The 21,834-nt window shown below is 40.9% G+C and overlaps 1 protein-coding gene across 1 annotated transcript in view; it reads right to left on the reverse strand.

The window, feature by feature from the left end:
* The window catches only part of ANTXR1 (ANTXR cell adhesion molecule 1), a 242,165-nt gene that overhangs the window by 173,244 nt on the left and 47,087 nt on the right, over positions 1 to 21,834 (reverse strand). Inside the window, exons 4-8 of the mRNA XM_059943152.1 lie at positions 11,722 to 11,803; positions 11,126 to 11,159; positions 9,771 to 9,850; positions 7,170 to 7,238; positions 5,660 to 5,740 (exon numbers count right to left, since the gene is read on the reverse strand). Of these exons, the coding sequence (XP_059799135.1) occupies positions 5,660 to 5,740; positions 7,170 to 7,238; positions 9,771 to 9,850; positions 11,126 to 11,159; positions 11,722 to 11,803 (346 nt within the window). The remainder of the gene's footprint in view (positions 1 to 5,659; positions 5,741 to 7,169; positions 7,239 to 9,770; positions 9,851 to 11,125; positions 11,160 to 11,721; positions 11,804 to 21,834) is intronic.

Below are 21,834 nucleotides of genomic sequence, written 5' to 3' on the forward strand. Positions count from 1 at the left end.
CACTCTCCACCTAATAGTAAATGGCAAAGAGCTCTCCTGCCCACCCATGGTGCACTCAGATCAGAGAACCCACCTGGGTTCTGGTCTTGCCTTTGCTATAACTGTGTGCACTGTGTCAAGTCATTTCACGTTTTTGGTCTTCAGGGTCCCCTTCTCTGAAATGGAGCTGCTTCCTGGCCTACCCACATCATTCACTAGAGCACTATGGTCACCTTGTCATGGGCCTTAGAGACAGAGCTGAGTCTATTCTGGATCACTGCCCACTGCTGTGTAGTCTTGGACAAGTTAGCTAATCTCTCTGTCCTTAGAGTATCTGCTTCTCTAGAAGGAGTAATAATATCTACATTAAATTGTGGTGGTGAGAATTTGATGAGATGACTATGTAAAGTGATTTTCACAGGGTCTAGCACCTAAGAATTCACTAAATGATGACTTTTCTTATTTTTACCTTCCTAAGGAAATAGAGGTGGGAGAAAGCCTGGGCTCTGGAGTCATGGAACTGGGTTCCAACCCTGATCTCCCCATTAGAACTGTGTGCTCTTGTGCAGGGTATCTGAGCCTCAGTTTCTTCATCTGTAAAATGGGAATATTTCCCTCCTAGGGCTGTTGTGATTTTTAAACAGGATAATATTAAATGGGAAAAAGGAACAATGTTTGGCCCCCAAATAAGTTATCTACAGGCATTGATTTCTTTCTGCCTTTTTCCTATGTCCCACTGATGGGAGATTAAAATGGAAAACAAGTGAGGGCACTTTGAAAAATAACATGTTATGCAAATCTGACACATAAGTACTTCCTCCTTGAAGTAGAGAGGATTGAGGAACAGTAAAAAGACCAAAACACAGGAATCAGATTGAGGAAGCAGAGAATCCGGGGACTTGATGTATCCATGCCTTGAATAATCAGCTTCTGATAATCCAGTGGTGATTTTCCACTTCCCCAGACATTCACAGCCCAGTATTGTGGAAACAGCAGGCTCTCTGGACCCAGACTTCCCTCCTCCACCATTATGAGTGGGCAGACTTGGGGCAGTTTATCTAACTGCTTGCACCTCAGTTTCCTCACCTGTAAAATCGAGATAATAAGTCCCTCTTCAGAGAGTGGTTGTGGAAGTGCTTAACAGAGGAGCTGGTAGAAAGAAGATGCTCAGTAAATCATAGTAATTTTTCTTCTTCTTCACAGGCCTCATGACTACTTGTCCTGAGTGTTTATTTATTCATTATCCAAAGGGGAGCTGGATAAAGCACCATGATCTCTAGATTCCCTGAGAGTCTTGATTGCAAGCATGATTGTTCCATTGTCAGACTTTGTATCTGGCTATGGTTGCCCACTGACCTTACAGTAAAATAGCATTGTTTTCAAGGCTCCACATGATTTAGCTGTTGCTTACTGCTTCCTTCATCTTCTGTCATTTTCCATCCAAGCCCTACTCTTCTTTCATTCTGTTATATACCATCTTAGGGTTCTGCTCTGACAAGAATGTTCTATCCATGCTCTTTCAATGAACAACTCTGTTTCACCTTCAGCTTATCTCTGCACAGGAGCCTGAGTTCTTTACCAACCACTTTACTCTTAATCTCAGTCATATGTTACTTCTTATATACCATGTGTCACATGGTATCACATAATTATACATATTTATTTATTGACTTGTTTTTATGTGTCCCTCCCACCAGACCATAAGCTCCACCAGGATAGTGTGTCTACCTGCTTACTTATAACCAAATGGCCAGAGTCTACCATAAAAGGTTTTCAATGAGTATTAGAGGAATGAATAAATATTAGCCCCTGCACCTTGATTGGGGATTTAAAAATAAGGTCACTATTAAGAGGTACAACTACCATGTATAAAATAAATAAGCTACAAGGATATATTGTACAGCACAGGAAATATAGCAAATAATTTATAACCTTAAATGGAGTATAATCTATAAAAATATTGAATCATTATGCTGTACAGCTGAAACTAATATTGCAGATCAACTACACCTCAATAAAAAAAGAAGGTCACCATGGGTCTAAGACTTCATGAACTATTTGAGCTTTTGAAAGCTGCTCTGCACTCCTATTTTGGATAATTAAGCCCAGTCCTACTTTATTATGAGAAAATAACCAGCCACAAAACAACGTCCATGGGAAAAAGCTGGAACAGATGCTTTAGATGGCGGGGGGGGGGGGGGGGGGCAGGGATTGGGGAGGAAACAAGAGCTTTCTTTTCAGTATCCAGAAGGAAAAATGAACCTACTTCTTAAAATTAGTTAACCAACTTTCAGGCCATAATTATTTCTGTCTGAGTTGAGAAAGATGAGTTGTGCTGTGCTTGTCCCTGTTTTTCTGTCCAGGCAAATGAATTAACAACTGCGATAAACATGGGTTTCAAGTATTGGAAGGATGGAAACCACTAGCATAACTCCCAGATAAAAGCTCACAAGAATGTTATCATTCGGCTAAAAGTTTGGAGTCTCAAATTATTTTTTCCCCCTTTTGGAAGACTGTTTCACTAAAATTTCTTAAACATCTTTGGGGTGATTTCCATTGGGGGTTAGGGAGAGTTTTACAAACATCTGGGCTCATGTTGAGCTTGGGTGAGTTGCTAAGGTTGAAATACTCAAGGACAACGGCAATTTATGCAGATAAAAACACTCAAATTATTTGGGTAGGAACCAACTGTTGAATGATGTGGCACATGGCTCATAAGAACCTTTGAACAGGTAAGAGTTGTCGCTGTTTAAACCCAGCCATCTGAAGAAAGGACTTCTGCAGTAGCCTCATGCCTGGGTTCCTGCCTCTGGGCCCCCCCAGTGTCCTTTCTATATATAGGGACACTGCTATCAGATTCTCTTCTTAAATATTACTTGTTAGACGTTCAAAATGTTTCAGTGATTACACTAAGTTGGAGTCAAAATCCCTTCAAGGCTCTCATCAATCTGCTTCTAACCCAATGTCTCGGCTTATTTCCCATTACTCCTGACTCCTTTATCCAAACTCTCCCACCAGACAGATAAGCATTATTATTGTCTTAAAAATATGCTTGCTCTTTTCCGGTCTTTGGGCTGAGGTCATGCCATCTCTTCTCTGGTGCTACCCACCACCCATCCTTGGTCTTTTAGGAATTCAGGTCTACCCCAGTTTCTCATGAAGGCTCCAGTCCAGAACAGTAGACCTCTGAGCTGCCACAGGATTCATGATCAGGCCAAAATCCTGCTGTTAACTGTCTATCTAAATCACTATTTGGGTGTTGTTTTACCTGGTTATTACATCTCTTGTCACTTATACTGTCAAGTATGCCACACTGACCCCAGAAGTTATTTACAGTAGGGGTTCCTCACCTGGGGATCCATAATTGGCACTGATAACTTCTCTATCCTTTCAATAATTTTCACTTTCTGGTTAAGGTGGTTTAAGTGTGTTTCTGTTCCTCGCAAACACATCTTAAAGAAGACGACTGTCATATGGACATATTTAGGATAGGAACTCCCAACTTGGGGTGGAATTATTTTTCACAGTTCTGAAAATGTAAGGTCACATATATCAAGATTGTGAAAGTACAACACCTGGGGCACTGATTAAAACGTGCAGATTTAAAAGATGCAGTTTCATAGGCTCCATCACATACTGACTGTGATAGAAGCTCCTGGGGATAGGGCCTGGGAATGGGTATTGCAAACAAGATTCCCCAGGTGACTTTTATGCATATTCAAGAAAATTTAGAGGGTGAGGAGGAAGTTGACACTAAGGTTTCTCATATGATGGTGAAGGGACATGGAAGAGGAAATAATTCATATGTCTTGAGTACTGATTATGTGCCTGGAAAAATATTAGGTATTTTCACTAGTGTTAGCTCTTGTAATCCTCAAACAAGCCTACGACATGTGTCTTATCACTAATCCCTTATACAAATATGGAACTAAGCGAAATACCTCATCTAAGGATCTATAAATGGTAAGCTGTTGGGGCAGCCTTTCAACTCTGGGCTGCCCAGCTCCAAAGTTCCTACTTCTCACTCTGCTTTCCACTCTGCTGGGGTTCTAAGCAAACCTTGGAGGGAGGGAGAGGAAGCCTGAGGCACATCCAGGTTGGAGGTTTCCTAGGTCAGTCTGCGGGAGCTGGGCAGATCCCAAGCTCCTGATGGGTAACCCTGGATTAAGACCCCACTGACATCTTAAGAGGACAGTGGTCCTCTGAGCTCTGAATCTGCATCCTGGACCCCAAGTCTGAAGCTCCAACTGGAGAAACCACTGTCTGTCTGCCTGGTCCCCAAATCTAAAGATGGAGGCTTCAGCAACCCTGGACTTTATTACAGGAGCAGCACACACACAGGCCTTCTGGCTGAGGCTTCAAAGACTAGCATCCTCCAATATTCCAGCTGGACCAAGGGCCTAGCCTGGGGATGGATGGTAGAAAAGAGAGGCCCAGGAAGCCAGGTCCTGTTCACTGATAGGAAAGGGATGATAAAAAACCAGGATGGGATGAAAAAGAGGGCTGGTGCCGGTGCAAACTCTGGGGAACATTGAAACCCTCATATTTTACAATGAGGGTGAAATATCACTCAGCCATGAAAAAGAATGAAAAAATGCCATCTGCAGCAACATGGATGGACCTAGAGATGATCACACTAAGTGAAGTAAGCCAGACAAAGACAAATATCATATGATACTGCTTAAATGTGGAATCTAAAAAAATGAACTTATTTACAAAACAGAAATAGACCCACAGACATAGAAAACAAACTTCTGGTTATCAAAGGGGAAAGCAGGGGGAGGTATAAATTAGGAGTTTGGGATTAACATATACATACTACTATATATAAAATAGATAACCAACAAGGACCTACTGTATAGCACAGGGAACTATACTCAATACCTTAAAATAACCTACAAGGGAAAAGAATCTGAGAATCTGAAAAAGAATATATGTGTGTGTGTGTGTGTGTGTCTGTATGTATGTGTGTAACTGAATCACTTTGCTGTACACCGGAAATTAACACAACATTGTAAATCAACTATTAAAAAAAAAACACCAAAAAACCAAAAACAAATGAGCCACAAAAAAAAAAAAAAAAAAAAGGAAAAAAGAAAAAAAAGAATCTATGTTGTGACTCCAGGTAAGTTCCATTCATTAAATGAATAAAAGTTTAATATAAAAAAAAGAAACCTTCATATTTGGGGATTATAGATCTAAAGCAGTGGTTCCATTAAAATCACCTGGGAAGATCTTAAAAATCCTGTTCAGATAATCATCAATGGGCAGCCAAGATAGAAAACCACTGGTCGAAAGTGCCTCTGATGGCCAAGTGATATAGGCTGAGCCTGCAATGTTCAAAAAGCAGTCACGGTTGGGAAAGCTGAGGTCGGTCAAGTGCACAGCATCGGCTGCAGTCCTTCCAGTATGAGAACTGCCTGAAGTTTGGCTCGCTGCCAGAGCAAGTTTCCTTTCCATTTTTAATTTTCCATTGTAGGGTAAAGAATTGGCACAGGAGAATGAGAAAAGAAACACGTGTGAACGGCAGGATGGAGACGTGGAACACGACAGATATAAAGATATACAAAGAAATGTAGAAGAACACCAGCCTTAGCTGAGATGGAATTGGGGTATCTACAGCAGGTCAGGGGGCAGAAAGCGCCCGGGTATCCATTCTCAGAGGAAGCGCTCTACTCACTGAGTGGATGACGCCTTGCAGGGCCTGGAAGCCATCATTTACTGGAAACACATGATCCTTACTGTCGGCGATCCGGGCCAGCTGAGGACACAGCAAACACAAACACACACGGAGATGTGTCAGGCTTGGACGTGGAGAACTGAGGAAAGCCACTGGGTCCAGGGGCCTCCATCTCCTTTTAAAACCCATAGGAACTTGAGGGCTTGCCTGGGCTCAGGGACCTCACTGAGAAGCCCTCAGTCATAATGAGATTACCAGGGGACTCTCTGGAGCGGGTCCAGAGGGTCGGTTCCAGCTTTTACATTTGTTTTAATACTTGTCTCCTTGGGACCAGCGGTAAGATTGCCCAGCTAGATGAACATTTGGCCTGGGTTGATGTATTTATGGATTTGGGGGCAGGCCATTGGCTTATTTTTCTCCCATTCAACCACATTTCTGTTGGCAACTATATGCGAATCAAACAGACTCAAGTTTCCTTTCAAAGCAACTTTAAAAATAAATTCAAGCTTTGGTGTTGGGCGAGCCCAATGAATGGGGACCCTTATCTTTCACCCAAACTGCTCATTGAGGAAAGGAGCCTTGAGATTGGTTTGGTTGCTCCTGCTTTTTGGAGCAGAGGACTGGAGAAAGGAGAAACTGATCTGTGGAGATTTTCTACTCCCAAACTCTGTCTAGTGCTGTGATTGCCACAGTCAGTCAGTGCCAGGATTTTTACTGATTGTAAAAGTAATACACAATCATTGGGAAATTTCAAAAAACCAGGAGTGTTAAAATAAAAAGAAAAAAGTTATTAATAATTCATCTGTCTGTCCATCCATCCATCCATCATCTTTCTATTACTGTTAATTTGATATAGTTTTTCAGACTTTTCCTATACAAATATACACATTTTATTTTAAAAAGTAGATTCATACTATTCCCATACTGTTTTGTAACCCTATGTTATTCATTTAACAACATATCCTGAACTTTGTCAATGTTATTAGAACAAAAAGAAACTATGAAGTACATTGAAGAACAGCTATTTAGGTTGCTAACACTTTTTTACAATTTGCTTATTGTGAACACTTGGACATACTTTTTTTGCCCACTGGCCAATTATTTCCATTTTGGGGGGTATTGAAATGCATTGCACCTTTAATGAGAAAAAAGGGATGTTTGCCATTTAAATAAGGAAATCAGATTTATCAAATTAAATTTTAAAAAAAACCAACAAGTTTTCCAAGTTAATTTCGATCTATTTTGACCTCCTGGCAATTTAACATGTACTAAGAAAGTCAACCAAAAAAGATGCTGCCTGGATGGTCTGCATTGAAGACCCTCAAGCACATTAGCAAATAGGTTCACATCCCTCACGCATCCAATAATTCCCTCCCTGCTTAGCATTTCTGGAAAAATCATCCATCTAATGGGTATTTATGCTGCTGATGCACCCTCTGCAGCGACTGCATGTTTTCTATCATTCACAAGCTGAGTAGGCTCCCAGACCTGAGGAAATCCATGCTCATACCTGTGTTTCATTGAAATCCTTCACACCCACACAGTAAACGATTGCACCAAGATCTCGGGATCTGTTAGCCTGGGCCAATGAAAGAAAAGACATTTAGAGAGAGAAGCAGTGGCAAATGTACTCCTTTTAGATCACCCAGCCTAACTGCAGTGATCAGGTATTTATTGAGCACCTACTATATGCCAGGTACCACAAGGGAGAGGGCAATCCCTGTCCCCAAAGAGCCAATTCTCCAGTGAACATCACATTCTAATGCAATATGGTGGATGTGAGGCGAGTGATTAGTCTAATGGGAAGTGTTGAGGAAGATCCACAGAAGTAGAGTCTTGATGAGAAGCTTCGAATGACGAGGGGAGGAAAAGGATACTGTAGGCTAAGTCATATTAAATATTCTGGGGAAATGATTATCTTTTCTATTCCTCTGATGGATTTTTATTGACATACGTTCTTCCTTTGTAATGGCAGCGTGCTCTATCGGAAAGGATGTGACCTTTGGAATCCAATATACCTGCCTTTGACACTTGGCTTTTCTCTGTAAAGTACTTTGGAGATTAAATGAGAAAATAAATGCAGAGCTCCTCACATGAGGCGTAGAACAATGCAGATACTCATCAATGTCAGCACCTTCGTGAATATGGCCTTTTTTATTCCCAAAGAAGACACTGGGTCAATGGTATGGGATTTAAGGTCCATATTTGAGTGGGTGAACCCATGACTTTATCTACAAGTAAGTATTGAGAGGGTAACCTAATGAATAATATCCAGATTTTGGCTTGATTTTAATATCTGATTTATTACAGGCTCTTCCAGGTTCTTTGTTTCAGAAGAGAAAATAAAAATTGGAAATCCTTGGTATATACAGTAGAAACTTAATAAATCATTGATAGTAAACATATAGTAGGTGCTCAATATATGCATATTGATTTGAATCGCGTCCCTTTTTCCCCTCTCTTAGTACTCAAACCCACTTGTGACTAACACTGAATTTTAGAAGGGACAGAAACGTACATCTTTTTTCCTTCATGTTAGAAATATTTCTTGCTGCTTTCAGGATAAAATAAACTTTTAGGTACAGTCTAGCCCCAGCCTTCTCTGCAACGACTTCTATGGCTTTTCTCCTCTAGTTGGGCTTTATATAGTATTATCAAAAATGGAAAAGCTCATTTTCTTTATATATCTTGAGCTTTATCTTTCTTTTTCAGACACCTTCGTCCTATTGGCATTGGCACTGCAAATATTTTTCCAAGTTTGTGTGTGCCATACCTAAAATTCTTTTCTACTAACCTCTACTTTAAACCTCTGACACCTATCATTTATTTTATATTCAGTTATTTCCTTATTAGGGTTTTTACTTTAGTTGACGGTTATTTAGCATCCAAATAAGCCATTTTGCATTATACAGTCAGTTTCAACTGTAGAGTATAGAAATATATTATTTCCTGGATGCTCAGGGAGCCTCTGTCATATTTACTTGTGGGTTTCCCCCTTGTAAATTTTGTACAAGTTAGGGTAGGGGGTCAGTAATGCGTTTATCTACTTAATTTCCTCACGCCCTTTGCCAACAGAGGCTTCAAAAAGCTGAACAGTATTACACAGTAAAGCCCATAAAGGCAGCAACTGTGTCTTACTCACCAGTGTGTTTCTAGTGTCTAGCAAAGTGCCCATACAGGCCAAGCTCTCAGTTAGCACTGAATGAATGAATGAATGAATGCATATCAATTTCTTGCTTGCGGAGCTGAACTTAAATTAAATAGTAATCAAGACCTTGAGATAAGTGTAATTCTCTGATTGATTCCTCCTCCAGAGGCTGGCATCTCCCTCCATCATTGCCTGTCTCTTTCCTTATTGTGTTTCTTTCTAACTTGGCCTGAATGAGCCTTTGTCACTAATGAGGCTTCAGTACATTCCTATGGTGAACTGGTTTCCTGGGGCCACATATACATATAGCTCAAATGTGAAATTTGAAAGGAAAGAATTTCCTAAATATAAATATCACTTTTCAACTCTTAGATAAACCTCTTTTTCTGAATCTCTTTATAAACTGAAAGCTTCATTTAGAGAGGATTCCTTCACTTGCTTTAAGGAGTGCTTTGTAAGGGCATAAAGAAAAGGAAAAAAGAAATACTGAAGGAGAGATTACAATTTACTTTTCCCCAATTAATGTTCAGCTTTGGTTCTTAGAGGAAGAATTTCAGTGATTACTACATTTTGACAAAATTGGCTTTCACATATTTCAAGTAATTCTTTTCCCTCCTGGTTTTAGTAGAAATGAAGGAAAAATAGTACCAATGGATTTGTTGAAAAGTTACATATGGTATTTCAACACTGCTTTCGAGAAAGGCATGGCAGATATATCTCGTCCCTTAAAACACAGAGTAATATGCAAATCTGTGGAAAAGGGAAAAATACCTACCAGGTGTGAGACATGAAGATTCACTTTAAAAATGAGTTATTGGAATTATCTTTCACGTATGGGACACTATTTTATCCAGGGACTTTACAAAGAACACTTAACATTTTGCCCGAGTGGAAAGACCGCAGCCCATTTCAGAAGGAAGAAGCGCCGTTTCCATGTCAGACATAGGCCGGGCGGTCGCTTACCTCCCTCTCTGAATAGAAGAAGAGGTCCTCATGCAGTTCCCCATCGGTCAGAGCGATGATGACGCTGGCTGTCCTGTATCCTGCTCAAACAACACAGACCCACTCAGTTCATCCCGCTGCACCAAGGGAAACCCCCTCTCAGCCCTGGGCGTCTGTCTCTTCGCAGCTCCACCACCCAAGGTCAGTATTGTGAGAATCAACAACTTTTCTTTGGGGACCGGAAGTAGCTCTGGCACGAAGAAGAATGTGGGACAGACTCTAAGGGGGAATATGTTTTGTTTCTGGGTTTCCAAGTCTTTCTTAAAAAAAAAGGCCAAACCTGGTGAAATGGTCGCTGGACTGATAGCTGGGAGTAGCTACAGTGAATCAAACATGACTATTTCCTAGCAACAGTCCACATGACTCTCGCCAAGGCCTGAGGGCAAACTCGACCACCTGGGCCTTTCGGGGGTCCTTCTCACATGCTGTCCTTGACCACATATGCAACATCCCTTGAAGAGTTTGGCAAAGAGTAGCAGTCATCATGATTTATAAGCTGACTGGAAGTATTACTGAAAGTATTGGTTTTGCAGTTGGCAAAACCTATTAGAATTCTTTCAGTGATTTTGAAACTTCCAGTAACATCGATGATGGTGGCTTTATAATAACAAGTGTTGCTGTTGATATTGGGTCTGACCTATTTGTTGCAGTTTAGAGTGAAAGAGGATGTGGACACCTCTACAGGCCTGGGAGGAAAATCCCCGCTCTAATGCTGAACCTCTTTTAAGAGATTTGCTTCAGATAAAGAAATGCTACCCATGAAAGACAGGGTAGTAATAGTAATAATAACTAAAATAATAATAATAATAAATATTATTTCTCTGTGCTAAGCATGCTATTAAGTACATTTTATTCCTTTTTTTCCACTTAAATGAAGGGAAGTTTAAGCCAAACTGGTATCTTAATCTAAAATCGTATCCAGTCACAGCAATGAAGAGGCTTGGAGCTCAGAGAAGGACAAGAAAATTAAATTTGACATAAAAATCCAAGACTTCACTAACCCTTCCAAGTATTTATTAACTTAATGAATTCAACATGCAAAGCTGTTCATGAGCATTACAGACTGTAGTCCATAATGAGATCTTAATTACTTTTACATAACTTTTTTTTTTTTTTGGAATCATCAGGACAGTAGAATTTGACCTCATTCGTGCCATCTTTCTATGCATTCCTCCTCTGTGACGGAGTGTGTGTTTAAGGATTAGAGGCAATATCCTGTGTCTTTTCAAACATGAAATTACTGAGGCACTTTTTCAGAAGGAAACACAGAAAAAAAGTTAAATAATTCATAATGGTAATTAGGAATATAGTCTTACCTTGACTGTTTTCATAATAAATCTGCTCACTGGCCTGAAAAACATATGAAAGAGTCATTAGACATATAGCCACTGTTTGCTACTACAAATGCCATAGTGGGCAGTGATCTCTGGTGTTGGATCCACAGTCTTGGGTCAGTCTTGATTCTTTATGTAATTCACCCAGGTTTCACTCAAATATCAATGGATCATGTTCATCTGAAGTTACCCTGGATCAATATCTTTCCTCTCATAGACTGGGACTTGTTTTGCTTAAGACTGAAGTCATTGCAATTCTGTCTCAACCTCTGAAGAAATATATAGAAAAGATTACCTTGGGAATAGAGGGGACTTGTGTGTGGCATGATTCATGAGTGCCGGCCAAGCATTAGCTAAGAGACCCTTCATCAGTGTCAGGGAAGGAAGAAGGAATTTCATTTATTCGGCTCTTTTGGATGGAGTTATCGTGTACACACTTATGGGAAAATTGTTTTCACTCTTGCCATGGGGTGTTACTCAGTTCCTTTAATATGTCTGTCTCGTCTCATCAGCCATCCCCATGTTGATGTTTCCACATCACAATCTTTTTTTGGAGTTTAAAACTCTTTTAAAATTACCCTTTCAAATCCTTCATGCATGTAAGTGTCTCCTCCTGGCAGAACCTTCTGGAGTTCTTCTAGGCCTTGACGGATCTGTTCCCTGAAATCCAAAGACACCCTGTTAGTCTTATTAGAGCATTTTTTTATTTGGCTGTTGATAGTCACATGCTTTAGTCTTCTTATCTTCGTGGATAGTCTATATTGCCCAAACAGTCCCCCAAAACCCTATCAGCAGGAAAGTCTTTCTAGTAAATTATCCATTTAGGGTCGGCCACAGTGTAGAATAAGTGAGATTTCAAGGATTGAGGGAAAGGACACTTCAGGAATCTCCATGTGCAGGTGAAAAATTTCCATTCCCTGAACAGGACAAAGTTTTCATTCTACGTTGGAAACGAGTCTTAAGACTTGTCTTCTTAGGCAACTTTATATCAAGATGCAAAGGGCTCATGTGAGCCAGAAAAAGGGGGGTACTAAGAACCCAGGGCAAGGCCACCACAAGGACCGCAGGCAGGAGGGGCAGGCGTCTGGAGCAAGCTGCCACCAGAAGAGTTGTGCCAGAGAAAACCATGTAGTCAGCTTTGAAAATAAAGACCCAGGCAATCTATGCTTTCTAGGACGACCAAGAGTGTTTTCTGTGGGCTGGTGCCCATGTTTTCTTACTTTGATTGCTCAAGGTGGTAGTGGGGCAGGAAGAGGAAGTGGATTATGGTATTGGGAAAGGGTCCGATAGCAGTGGGAAATGTGAAGGTTTGGGGACCAATTAGAATCTTTGTGGACCATTCCCTCAGAGATGTAAGATGTCCACGTTCATGTTCCCGTCAATTAAATAGCTTCATACTGTGCTGAAAAGGGCAAGAAAGTGTAGTTTCTGAAAAAGAATATGAACTTCATTCCTGAATAAGCCCATAAAGGGTTTGAAATTACCCTCCTCACTCTGGGGTTTCTTTAGGGGCAGAGGGTGGAGATGCACAATTTAAATTAAGTGGGGACTACTACCAATTTTCTACATGTTATCTTCTAGGCCTACAGAGTTGTGAACTTGCCTGGCAATAGAAAGTCAATAAAAGGTGCAACACCCCAGGGACTTCCCTGGTGGTCCAGCGGTAAAAGAATCCGCCTTCCAATGCAGGGAACGCAGGTTCGATCCCTGGTTGGGGAACTAAGATCCCACATGCCGCAAGGCAACTAATCCCTTGCGCCACAACTACTGAGCTCACGCACCTCAACTAGAGAGCCCACGTGCCGCAAACTACAGAGCCCATACACTCTGGAGCCCACGTGCCACAACTAGAGAGAGAAAACCCGCATGCCACACAACTAGAGAGAATTCCACATGCCTCAACGATGATCCTGCATGCCGCAACAAAGACCAGACACATTGGGGTGGGAGGGGGAAGCTGGGGCGAAGTGAGAGTAGCATCGACATATATACACTACTGAATGTAAAACAGTTAGCTAGTGGGAAGCAGCCGCATAGCACAGGGAGATCAGCTCGGTGCTTTGTGACCACCTAGAGGAGTGGGATAGGAAGGGTGGGAGGGAGGCTCAAGAGGGAGGGGATATGGGGATATATGTACGCATATGGTTGGTTCACTTTGTTGTACAACAGAAACTAATGCAGCATTGTGAAGCAATTATACTCCAATAAAGATCTATTACAAAATTAAAAAAAAAATAAAGTGGGGAAACTTCTTTTGAGCAGGGAAAGAACCTCGTGTTCACTGAGCATCCACTATATACAAGGCCCTGCACAAAGATTTCTGATTTCATCCTCACAATAACCACTCAAGGTGGGTATTATTGCCCTCATATTATAGATAAGAAAACTTGGGTTCAGAGAGGTTAGTTAAGTAGGAGGGCAGAGGCTTGAGGTCAAATCCACCTGATTCAAAAAAAAATCTGCCTGGCTTTCTACTTTGCCAAGCAGCATAAGACAGTGGGCAGTTTTCAGTAAAACTTGAATTAATGGAGAGCAATGGCAATTTTTCACACCAACTGAGTACTTATACTGTGTCAAGCTCTGTTTGAAAAATACATGTAATTAATTTACTTATGCCTCATGATAGCTCTTTGAGGTAGATACTAATATTATCTCTATTTCACAGATAAGGACTCTGTGACTCAGTTGAGTCACAGAGAGAGAGGCTAAGGAAGTTGCCCAAAGCCCCTCCACTACTAAGTGGCAGAGGTGGGATTTCAACCCAGATGCCCTACTCTCAGTCAGTATATTAAACTGTTTCTCTCTTGAATAAATGAATGAATGAATGGATAAAATTTATTACTGGCCTATTCTGGTAATTGCTTAAAGAGGAAGTCCAATGCAGAATTAACCTTTTGTTAAAACTGATGTAATGGGGTGGTCATGGGTGAGACTTGGTTGCCAGGTTGGAGGTTTTAAAAGACAAACTGAAAAGGTTTAGCCTGAGCCTGTCCCTGGCCCAGGCTGCTGATGCTTCTTAGGTGGAATATTTAAGACCAAGTAACTCAGACTTTGGGAAATGTACTGATTATTGTCTGCTTGTCTTATCATTGCCCAGATATCAGACCATGTGCCCAGCTGCCCAAATCAGAAACCAGAAGCCTTCTTTGACCCCCTCTACCTTGACTCTCCTCTCTCCTGCTCCCGTACGTAATCTAACATTAGATTCCATCGGTCGTGCTCTAAACATACCTTGAAACTGACACTTCTTCATCTCTTCTGCCAACCTCATGTTCTGGGCGACCATCGTTTCTTACTTAGACCATTGGGAAAGGCACTGGCTGTCTTTTGACTGCCTTCTCACCCCTCCTGCATTCAATCTCCACATGGCTGCCAGAGTGTTCTTAAAATATGGATCAAAACATGGCATTCACTCCCCTGCTCAAAACCCTTCCCAGCCATTGATTACACTTGGGATAAAACCTCAAATCCTCACCATGACCTTCAAGGGCCTTCATGGGATGGATCCTCTGCCTCCCTGACAGCCTCATCTTGCACTGCTCTGCTCCCACTCCCTTCACCTGAGTCCCACTGGCCTTCCTAAGCTCCTTTCTCCAGCAGATCCTTCACACCTGCAGTCACTGTTGCCTGGGGGCTGGGGAAAGTCTTTGCCCAGCTCTTCACTGGGCTAATTCTTACCCAGCCTTCAATCCCAACCCAAATATCAATTGCTCAAAGTAGCCTCATTTGACTTCCCCAATTCAAATTAGCTCCCTCAATTAGACTTCACATGGCACCCCACAATTGTTGCTTTATAGCACTTAGGACATCTTATAACTAATAACATTTGATTATGTGATTATCTGTTCACTTTAGTTTGTTCATTTGTTTCAGTTCTAGACTTTAAACTCCATCAGGGCTGGGCCATGTCTGTTTTGATCTCCACTATATCTTCTGTGTCTGCTATAGTACCTGGAACATTACAGACATTCAACAAATATTTGCTGAAGAGGTGGGAGGAGGAAATAAGCTTCATTGGCCATGTGGACGGTGGCCAGGCAGGAGCTGACCTGGTAGTGATCGACTGTAGGGCAGGTCCGGGCCCATGTGGTTATAGACCATTCTCTGTGTTGTACCTCTTTACATACGCCCTCCCCCCAATTTTAATAAATTCCATTGAAAGCCATAGTTTAATTTCAACTCTATCGTTTGGTAATGAGAAAGAGCATACATCTATGCATTAGAAGGAGGGTTAAAGATGACAGCGGAGTCCCCACCTGAGGCCACCAAAGGGAGGGGGAGGGTGGCATTAGCAGTCACCTGGCAGAGGGCAACTTTGCCCTGCAGGTTGGCAGTTTCATGAGGATAACAGCAAACAAGGTGGCATGAGGGTGAGGCTGGGATATGAGAGTGAGGCTGGGACAGGAAAACTGAGGTTTATTCCTGAGCACACAGAGGTGGCACCCTGAAACACTTCGGTACAGCTGAGGGGCATTATGGGGTTGGGGGGCTAATTTCTGACAATTAGGCGGGTGGAGATTGGGTATCAAAAGTAAATGTGAACAAAAAAAGTAAATGTGGTCTTATCTTTGGTCATTTAAAAAATCTATTTATTTATTTATTTGCCTGCCTTGGCTCTTAGTTGCGGCACGCGGGATCTTCATTGTGGCCCGTGGGCTCTAGAGCGCACGGGCTTAGTTGCCCTGCGGAATGTGGGATCTTAGTTCCTCGACCAGGGATTGAACCCACATCCCCTGCATTGGAAGGTGGATTCTTAACCACTGGACCACCAGGGAAGTCCCTTATCTTTGACTAGGTCATTGACTAGTGAGGTTTAGGACATTTTGGTAACACTAAAATTGGAATATTGTGTTAAGACTAAAACTTTAAAAAGAGGACTAAAAAAAGGCACAATGGGGCTGTGGAAAAGGTTCCCTGGCTTCTCTGTATTTTTTCCCTGGCAAAAAAAGTCTGGGAACTGGGGTGTTTTCTCTAAGCCTATTTCCTTTCCTTTACAAGTATTTTCTTGAGCTTTCTATTTTTTGGTACCAGAACAAGCAAAGGCTGTTTTGGAAACTGTCCTTATCCTTGATACTCTGTGTCTGGCAAGATATGATGAGCTCACTAGTCCCAGGCAGTGGTCACACTACCCTTATACCACCCTCCTTGGTAAAAGGTCAGAGAACTTACGGCCCCACCTCCCTACTCCATGCCCCTTCTCTACGTTCCTACATCTAAGCAAACAACACAGATGGTTTCATGGAAATTGTGGGTCCATTTTAATTCTGGGACAATAGGACTATTAATAAAGAGTCTATTTTTTTTAATGCTCTCTTAGAAATGAAAGAAAATTGGGAGAAAGATCTTTTAAAGGGGGCGATATGAAGCTCTCCTCTCTGAAGACTTGGTTACTACCAAATGAAATATTATCTTCCTGGGAAATGACAGAGTCTGGGAGTCCTATGAAAACAGGCTGCTCTTAAAGAGTCGCCTCTTTTCCTTGGTGGTTTCGTATTTCTGCCAGTGTTCCTACTTAGAAGTTAAGGGTTTTCAGGCCATATGTCTTGTGCTCCTTTTGCAACCCCTGTGACACTTAATGATGGACATAGAGTGATGTGTTGTTGAATGAATGACTCCAGTTTGGATGCATCCATCCATCCATTCATTCATTTCCACAACTATTTATTGAGCACACAACATGCAACCAGCACTACGCTGGTTTGTATGGGTAGGGAGTGGGGAGAATCAGTTACGGTGTCTGTAGGGCTTTCTCTTGCCCTGGGAATTTTTGTAAACTTCTTGAAGATTACTTTCTGGGATTCCAGTTGTATTGTGACATTTTAATATTTGCTGATGAAAACATTAAAGGATAAATGCACATAAGCATGTCAAGAAGCACTTCAGCAACTTTTTACCCCAAGTATCCCAGTGATGCTTCTACTGCAAAATCCTCCTTGGGGTTAGGCAACATCTACCACATTTTCAGTCTATAAAAACAATCTCCACCACCCCCCAAAACCCAGCATTAGCCCTGCATTGTCCACTTGCCTCCTAGTACAACAGCTTCTGTGGAATTGACTTTTCTCAAATGTCCTGGAGTTTTTGGCTTCGGAGCCTCAACTATACATTCAACACACATCACTATTAACCACTAATGCTACACTCACAATATTTCCAGATGTCTCAGGGCTCCAGGGTTGACTACAAAAAAACATGAAGTAAACAGAACAGAATAGCAAAGATTAATTAAAGACATTTTTGCTGTTAGAGTCTTGAAGTCCCACAACCAACTCTGACCATTTGTTTATAATGTATAGAAATATGTCCTCTTTGCAATTTTTACCAAAGAATAGGCCAGTAGGATTAATGACATCAGGATGCATGTTGAACCAAAGATTCTTTGCTATATTTTTTTAAAGTGAGGTATAATTTATATACAGTAACATGCGCAGGTATTTATTAATTTCCATTATAATTGTTGAATTTATTTCTATTACTTTGTTCTTAATATTCCTTTATTCTCTTTTAATATCTGTAGGGTCTATAGTAATATCCTCCCTTTCATTTCATTTTAGCAGTTGCTGTATGGATATTTATCCTTATTTTATGACAGGCTACCAAAAGTTAATATTATGCTACTTCTCATATAATGGAAAAACCCTTTAATATTATACTTCCATGTAAGTCCCTCTCATCCTTTGTGCTATCGTTGTCATATATTCTACTTCTGTATACGTAATTCACCCCAAAATACAGTGTTAATTGTTTCTGTCTTAAATAATCGTCTTTTTATGAAATTAAGAAAATAGTTACCATTTCTGGTACTCTCCCTTTTTAGGTAGCTTTAGTTTACACCTGGTATCATTTTTTCTGTGCTTAAAGAATTCTTTTAGCATTTATTTATTTATTTTGTAGTGCAGATTTGCTGGTGATGATTCTCTTAGCTTTTTTTTCTTTCTAGAAATGTCTTAATTTCACCTTCAATTTTAAGGATATTTTCACTGGATACAGAGTTCTAAATCGACTTTTCTTCCCTTTTATCTCTTTAAAGAGATTGATCCTTTGTCTTCCGGATTGCATGTGTTTTTTTTCCGGTGAAAAGTAAGTGATTTTCATTGTTGTTTCTCTGTAATATGTCTTTTCCCTCCCCCTTGGACTGCTTTTAAGATTCCTTCTTTATTCTGGTTTTCAAGAATTCAGCTGTGATGTACTTAGGTTATTATTATTATTTTTTTGGTATTTGTCCTGTTTGGGGTTCTTTCAGCTTCTTGAATCCGTGTGTGGAACATCATGTTTGGTATTCTAATTATACATATATTAGATCACTTGATATTACCCCACAAATAATAGGATCTGGTTCATCACCACCCCCATCTTTTCCCTTTCTCTCTTTCAGTTTAAATAATTTCTATTAATGTGTTTTTAAGTTCATTAATCCATTTTCTGCAGAAAAAATTTTCAGTCCACAGTTTTCACTCGGTTTTCTTTTTTTTTCCCGGATATCCCATGTTTTCCTCCATTATATTCACCTTTTCCTGTAAATTCTTTATATGTTTATAATAGTTGTTTAAAAATCCCTGTCTACTAATTCCAATAATTGAGTCATTTGTGGTTTGCTTCCATTCCTGTGTTTTTTTCTTGATTGTGGATTACATTTTCCTACTTCTTCCCATGTCTCACAATCTTTTAGTTTGTATTTCACACATTGTATATTTTTAAAAAAGCAGTGGAAACTTAGGTATAATATTGATTTGTTTTGTTGACTCATTGCAGAGTGTAAGCCTTTTATCTTTGTAAGCTGGGGTGGGAGGCTGAATATTTAGATTCTCCCTTGAGTTAGGTTGATTTTGGGTTGGAGCACAGCTTTAATTACAGTGTATTCCCTAGAGTGTTATTGGCCGAAGTCCCAGCCTTCTGCCCTGCCCTGCCTTTGTGATCTTTCCTGTATTTGAGGTGGGAGGGAGTTAGGCACAGCTTCAGATAATTTTGCTTGACCTTAGGACTCCAGAATCCAAGTACCACAAGTATCCGTGGGATTAAGTGATTTCTCTCTGCTTTTCAACAAGTCCTCCACTGCTACTTCCTTGGAAAAATGCAGAGGTGTGGGTGAGAGGGGAGAATTATTAGGCTAAGAAATTTCTTTTTTCATTGGGGATCTTTCAGATAATCCATCCCTCTGGCACACATTGTTGTCTAAGGCTCAGTTGACTTTTCCTCATGCCTGAAAAGTCTCTGTCCATGGCTGGCCTACATTTCCAATTTCTCTAGCCAGATCAGGTATCCACCTCCAAGTATGGAAGTTTCTGTAGATCTCTGCTCAGCTCTATAGGGCTTGTTTCTCTCTAATTCAGTTCATCAGTGCTTCCTGTGTGTCTGCTAGCCCCAGAAGAACATATGAATTTTATTTTTTCTGAACTTTTCTGGTTGACCATGGAAATGAAGGTTTTTCATATGCCTCTACATCCTAACTAGAAGCAGACATACTGAAAAGGCTTTTTTCTAAATATTTGTGACTACACATTTGTTTCAAGTCAGGAAGAAAAATACTGGAGATGATTATCAGCATATAAATATACTCTAGTATCTTTCATCTTAACAAAATAAATCTTTTGTGACCCCACATCTCCCTCTAGCTATTGACCAATTCAATGCATTTCTCTTCAAAACACAACTTCTTGAAAGAGTACTCACTTCCTAATTTTTCCTGGTAAAGATTTCAAATGTGAAGTGATCTTTGACTATACATCTGTTCATAGCAGATGAGCGAGACTAAGACTTGTTGGAAGCTCTGTGTGCATGGTGGGGTATGCCAGTTGGTGGATGATCAGTTTTTGTCAACAGGATATTTTCATTGAGGACCCTCAAATATCAATGTATGAGCATTTTTCCCCCTCTGAAATACTTATTTCTACAGAGAATTAGTTTCCAAACTCTTTCCTTTGTGTTAGTTCTGGAATTGACAAGGGGGAGGATTGGAAGTAGCAACATTTGTTATGCACATCTCCATAATCTCCCATGCCTGGTGTCCGTCCAGGAAACCATTCTTGTTTAATTTTGCCAGAGAATATACTTCTCTTTTCTGGTGGAGCTGGAAAAGGGGTAATTTTCAAATTGTAGTGGAGGCAAGTAGTTCTGAAGGTTGAAAAGATCCTTAGATAAACTTTTAAACATAGTCCAGTCTTCACTCTGTAACCCTTCCTTGCCTTCTGCAATATCTGACAGTTCCAGGTTTTGAGCTTTCCAAGATTCTGCAAGGCTACAAGGCTAGTTCCTCTTCAGTATCTCTTCTTCAGGATTACATCTGACTGCTTACATCACTTGCCACTCCCTGTATTCTTTCTGTCCTCATCTATGGTGTTCTTATGGTTAAATATTTCTTAATTTCCTCAAATTTGTGGTTTTGTTTTACCTTCTCCTGATTTTGGGTGCTTTTTGCAAGCAAAAGGGCTAAAAATGTCATTACCCCTCAATTGAAAATTGAAAGCCCTCACTTTTTAACCTATTTTGCAGTGACTTTTGTCTCAACAGTTCTGCTGAAACGGGCTTTGTGAAGGTCCCCAACGATTTCCACATTCCCAATCCAATGGTCACTTCTCTGGCTTCCTCTTACTCACCCTCTTACAGCATCAGACACAGTTAACCTCCCTCTCAATTTAAAATGCTTTCTTCTCTTGACTCCCATCACAGCATCCTCTGTCCATCTCCCTCATCAGTTGTTCTTTCTCATATTTCTGTGTAGGCTTTTCCTTCTCTTCTAGAACTCTAAAGATTGGAGTGCCCCAGAACCCAGATCCCCTTATTCTTACACCTACACTGTCTTACAAGGCAATCTCATTCTTCCCATGGCTTCAGTGCCATTCACAAGAGTGTGGATTTTGGAGGAAGAAAGACTTGGGATTGAATCATAGTTCTGCCACTTCCGACATATGTCAACCTTTGATTTCTCAAATGTAAAGTGAAGGTGTGGAACTATAAGATCTACCAGCTTCCTTCCAGCTCAGAGTCCTGCATCTGATTTTATGTGGGGACCAATGGTTGAAACAGAAACAGAACCTGGGAATCTGCTGGGAACTGGAGAAGCCACATTTGGCAGACAGCAGTAGTCCACAATGTGACTCAGGGTCAAGTGCAGGCCAGTAACCAAAGTTCATGAAGAGGAGCCCATCAAGGAATTTCCAAATTCCCAAGCTGTCCTTAGCTGGCATAAAGGACAGGAACAATGGATTAATCACAGGGCAATGTGATGAATTTGTCCAAACAAACTCCTCTGTACCCAACTCTATTTTGGTTGGTTACTCATTTGTGCAGTGGTTTTCACCATGCAGTTTCCTATGGCACCACTTCTTTTGAAACAAATCCCTGTAAGACCTTTCCCATCACTAACACTTTCCCCAAGTTGAGTCATACTTTGCAGGAGATGGGAATGGTGGAAAGAAAGTAGGCTCCATAGTCAGGGTTGTGCAAATATATATCTTTATCCCATGAGAACTTTTAGGTCCATGCTCCTCTTAGTTCACTAGGGACTAGGTCTCACCTGGTGCTGGTGGCATCTAAAATAGTCAGGTTGATATACTTGAGCTTAGTACTGCTGACCACAAGGAGTGTTTGGAAGGGCATAGGATAGAGTGGCACTCTACCAATCCTGTGCAACACAGAATGAGTCCAGGGTCACCTTCTCAGATGGAAGCTGAAGCAGACAGCCCTAGGGTAGA

Source organism: Balaenoptera ricei, chromosome 13 (genome assembly GCF_028023285.1).
Source record: "Balaenoptera ricei isolate mBalRic1 chromosome 13, mBalRic1.hap2, whole genome shotgun sequence".
Classification (NCBI taxonomy): Eukaryota; Metazoa; Chordata; class Mammalia; order Artiodactyla; family Balaenopteridae; genus Balaenoptera; species Balaenoptera ricei.